This window comes from Chiloscyllium plagiosum, chromosome 38 (genome assembly GCF_004010195.1).
Source record: "Chiloscyllium plagiosum isolate BGI_BamShark_2017 chromosome 38, ASM401019v2, whole genome shotgun sequence".
Classification (NCBI taxonomy): domain Eukaryota; kingdom Metazoa; phylum Chordata; class Chondrichthyes; order Orectolobiformes; family Hemiscylliidae; genus Chiloscyllium; species Chiloscyllium plagiosum.
Genome location: NC_057747.1, coordinates 19,785,015 through 19,789,657, shown reverse-complemented (window position 1 = coordinate 19,789,657; position 4,643 = coordinate 19,785,015). Strand labels below are relative to the sequence as shown.

General features: G+C 42.9%; 1 protein-coding gene across 2 annotated transcripts in view; it reads right to left on the bottom strand.

Annotated features, from left to right (window-relative positions):
• Nucleotides 1–501: 501 nt before the first annotated feature.
• LOC122541886 (peptidyl-prolyl cis-trans isomerase-like) overlaps nucleotides 502–4,643 on the bottom strand; it is a 5,342-nt gene continuing 1,200 nt past the window's right edge. The window contains exons 1-6 of one of the 2 annotated variants that reach the window (XM_043679051.1): nucleotides 4,354–4,548; nucleotides 3,092–3,122; nucleotides 2,927–3,015; nucleotides 2,741–2,837; nucleotides 758–833; nucleotides 502–678 (exon numbers count right to left, since the gene is read on the bottom strand). In XM_043679051.1, the coding sequence (XP_043534986.1) occupies nucleotides 543–678; nucleotides 758–833; nucleotides 2,741–2,837; nucleotides 2,927–3,015; nucleotides 3,092–3,122; nucleotides 4,354–4,503 (579 nt within the window). In that variant the 5' untranslated portion in view covers nucleotides 4,504–4,548 and the 3' untranslated portion in view covers nucleotides 502–542. Of the gene's footprint in view, nucleotides 679–757; nucleotides 834–2,740; nucleotides 2,838–2,926; nucleotides 3,016–3,091; nucleotides 3,123–4,353; nucleotides 4,549–4,643 lie in introns of those variants that run through there. The other variant, XM_043679052.1, reaches the window with a different exon arrangement.

Sequence of the window (4,643 nt, the reverse complement as noted above, 5' to 3'; positions counted from 1 at the left end):
AACCTGGGGGTTGGGGGGGGGGGGTGCAGTTCTTCACAGCAATTTAACATTGCCAATCCATCTAACCTGCATATCTTTTGGACTGTGGGAGGAAACCCATTCAGATATGGGGAGCTTGCACAATTACCAGAGACTGGAATGGAACCAGTGCTAACCGGAGCCATGTCACTTGATAAAGGATGCTTTAATATAAATCTAGCCATTTACTTTGGCCAGCTGCTTCTGTGCCATCAATTCACCTTAAATTAGAACAGTCATGAACTCACTCCTCCCTCAAACGGAACCTAAAATCCAAGTGATATTATGGTTGGTGCAACCAGGTGTGCCTCTAATAAGATTAAGGAACCTGATCTTAAATCATAGCTAGTATAGATGCTCTCTAGAGAGCTGTTCTGAAAAGCAGTCCAAAGCATTGTGAACTTCTTTGGGCATTAGATTTTCCCCATTTCGAATATAACAATCATTGCCACAAACATGCAATAACTCAGTTCAAAGCCAAGCTGGAATTTCAAGTAATCAAGTTTTATTTGTATTGTACAATTCTATTCACATTGTCCACAATCAACAATGGTAATATTAGAGGATGGCTTGCCACCTTCACTGCCACATTTCTCCATCATCTCCACGACATCATAGCCTTTTACAACTTTACCAAATACGACATGCTTCCCATCCAACCTACAAGATGAAATAACATTAGTAACCACGAAATCCAATGAATTATTGGCAAAAGAAATTTAAGCCAACACATACTTACCAAGTAGTTTTCTCAGTACATATAAAGAACTGTGACCCATTTGTATTTGGCCCAGCATTGGCCATAGACAGGAGACCTGTGACAAAAAAAACTAAGGTTATCATAGGAAGGTAGGAGCAAGACATCATTTAGCCCCCCCCCCCCCTAATCCTGTCCTGGTATTCTACATCAGAACAGAAGAATTTAACATAATTCTCCTGTTCCCATATCAGAGTTCATTCATGGGATTTTGCCACTTGTCTAAATGAGCATGTGCCCTATGGCCGAACACAATCCCCCTCCCACACCGAAAACATAAAAGTCCTGGGTCTCCTCCACTACCAAACTCCAGCAATCCAAAGCCTGGAGGAAGGAGGCCTCATCATCCCCCTTGGGACCCTCCAACCACACAGGACCAATGTAGATTTCATTAATATTTTCATTTCCCCTCCCCCAACCTTATCCCAGAGACAACCTTCCAACTCTGCACCACCTTCTTGAACTGCTTTACCTGTCCATTTGCCTTCCCACCTATCCACTCCACCCATCCAACCTATTACCACTCACCCACCTCCCCTATCACATTCCCAGCAATTTTGCTCTCAGCCACACCCCTCCCATTTCTCTCAGCTGCCTTGGGCCAGTCATTCCCGAGGAGTTTATGCTCAAAAAACGGACTCTCCTCTTCCTCAGATGCTGCCTGACTGGCTGTGCTTTTCCAGCACCTCACATTTTGGCAGATCTCTAGCATCTGCAGACCTCACCTTCTCCTAACTGCAATGCATGCAGTATAGGTACACTGATTTGGGAGTATTTTGATTTCAAGGAAGATAAAGGATGCCACTACCATTCCAAGTCAAGTTGGTGGGGTGCTTGGAGTCCGTTGTGCTCCTATACATTTGCTGATTTTGTCCTTCTGGTGGTACGGTCACAAGTTTAAAAGGTGCAATCCAGAAGTATTGGCAAACTTTGCAGCATATCTTGTAATTAATATCAGTAGCAAAGGAATTGAATGTTGAATGTTAATTAGACAAGTGGGAGTATTGGAAATTCAATTATGCTGATTCAAGACTTGTAAATGGAGACACAGGTAAGGCAGTGAGTTACCACCAAATGGATTACTGTGAACCTCTGAACAGCTCTTGCAGTTGGACTATTTAAAATAAGCCAGTGGAAGGATCAGGGAAAATGACTTAAAGTCAGCATGGCATATTTGCAAGCAGATTCTGCAAAAGGATTTTGAAATTACCAAATGCAAGCATCGAACTTTCACAGGCTCTCTACATACTTTGTTTCACTGACACGTTTATCAGTAAACAGAAATCAAGTTAGTGGGTATCAGTTGCTGAACTTCCAAGGAAGTTGCAGTAGCAACTGAAAGAAATAAAATAGTCAAAATAAGTTAGGACTTTTCATTTGAGTCAAAACAACTTTAACTAGGTTGCAAACCATGCTGGTGCCAAAGAAAAAAATTGTTTCATTCCTTCAGACGGATTCTTATTTAAAAATGTTGCGCTAACAATGACCCGATACACCCATATTCCTTATGCAGGATGTTGCGCTGAAATGGCCAATTATAGGTTTCTTGTAATGGAATTTGTTATTAGTACAGTTGCAACAGCTGACAAAAATATAGATTTTACTGAATGGAATTAGAGAAAAATGAAACTTCAGAAATATATTAAGGTATGACTTACTTAAAATTCAAGCAAATTCTCCGAATGTTAACATTCCACAATAATTCTTTTGTCCACTTCAAACAGTTGAATGTAGTATTAGATTACTGCTTTGAGAGCTTGCAAACATTATGGGACAGCCTCAAACCACATCGCCCCAGATACCGATTTCAACAATTTCTCAATTGCAACCCTCCCATGCAGACCATTAGAGCTCCTTCAAAACTTCCTGCTCTTTCGTCAATTCTGATCATCTCCTTACCATGAAAGAAAAGTTAGCGCGCACAACATTCCTTCATCACCTATGAAGGAAAAACATCTTACTCACCAGGTTCAGTGTGCTTCAATTGGAAATTCTCATCAGCAAACTTGTGTCCATAGATGGACTTCCCACCAGTGCCATTGTGGTTTGTGAAGTCACCACCCTGAACCATTGAGAGTTGAACAGGTCATTAATCATTTAATCAAAACAGCAATATTACCAAATGAACATAAAATTATATTGCTACTTCACCTGGCACATGAATTTAGGAATGATTCTGTGGAATGTCGAATTCTTATAACCGTACCCCTTCTCATGAGTGCACAGTGCACGGAAATTTTCTGTAACAAAGTTAAGAGTATTAGCACATAGCAAGATCAAAACTTTCTTCATCTCAAGTCAGTTTCTCAAACTTACCTGCAGTTTTTGGGACCACATCAGCCCTGAGCTGAAAGAGATAACAGCACAGCTTCAGTTTTCATGCAAAACAAGTTTCACAACAGCTGTAGTCATTAATTCAATTTTGCATTCTCAAATACTGAAATTGCATCAAGCTAGTCAATGAAGGACATTCACTCACACTGATTAGGCAATGGCTACTGTTGGGTTCAGAGTTGAAAAGTGAGACTCTTGGAAAAGCACAGGTCAAGCAATATCTAAGGAACAGGACAGCAGGTTCCAGACCTTATGAAAAGGTTCAACCTGAACCAACAACTCCTCTGTTCCTCATATGCTGCTTGACCTGCTTTGCTTTTTCCAGCTCAACTCTAACAACACCCACTACCATTGGCTTAATTCACCCATAATCCAGTAACTCTCTTCATCAAGATAATCTTTAGACAGTGGGTTAATTTCATTTGCAAAATGATACCACATGGGCCAAAATCCTGGAACTCCCTCCTTAAATGTAGGTTATATACACCAGATGAATTGCAATAGTTCAAGACAATAAATTATACTGACATCTAGTAAATGAACGTTTACTACCATACCCAGTTCAAGACTTTTGCCAACATGTGCAGCAGCCACAATACTGATTTTGGAAACTGCAGACAAAGCCTATCTAAAGTGTACCACCTGAAAATGAAAAAGACTGATGCACTGAAAATGCATGGCCAATAAGTGGGGCTTTTTAAAATTATAAATCAGCGAATATCATTCAATCACTAAATGGCCAAAGTCAGAAATAATGGGAAAAATGGACTAATATCGATAACAACCTGGAACTCAAGAATCGTTGGTACCCATACATTATAATAGCGAAAACTATAAAATGCTGAACTCGACAAAACGGGCGTGTCTAACGTTCTCCACCAGTGCAATCCTCCCTGCAGCACGTTGCATTCGCACACTGCGAAATGGATGATTGCCCATTTCCGTCGTACCATGCGAAGCTTCTCGGCAGGTTTGTGTTATGCTAGAATTCCACCCGTTACTGCACCACGCAGTCATTGTCTGGGGAAGGGTGGGGAGACTGGAGAGGTCAAATGACCAACACTGCAGTATTACAGAACTGCAGTAGGACTCCACGGAGAGAGCTGACTTTTGACAGAGTGGAACCTTGCTAATGTTTAATTCCAACTAAAACTTCTTAACTAACCGGATCAGTTATATAGGCAAAAGTGAGGACATTCCCGATCCCACCCCGCCCTTGGCCCCAGCCACTGCCCGGAGCTCACCTCCATGGTGATCCGACCAAGGGGCCTGCCGTCCACAGAGATATCCATGTAGACCCGCGGCCTCTGGCCAGCCTCGGAGCTGCATGGCCGCAGGCCGCGGAGGCCAACGGCGGCAGCTCGACAGCAACGCGGCAAGGAGCGGGACAACATGGCGGAGGGAAGGGAGAGCGGAAACCCGCAATGACACCCCCTGCCCCAGCAGCGCGGAACAGAACAGGAAGCGGAACTTCGTGGGGAGGAGGGGGGTGGAGGAGGGGGAGTGGAGGCGTGGGGGAGGAGAAGGGGTGGAG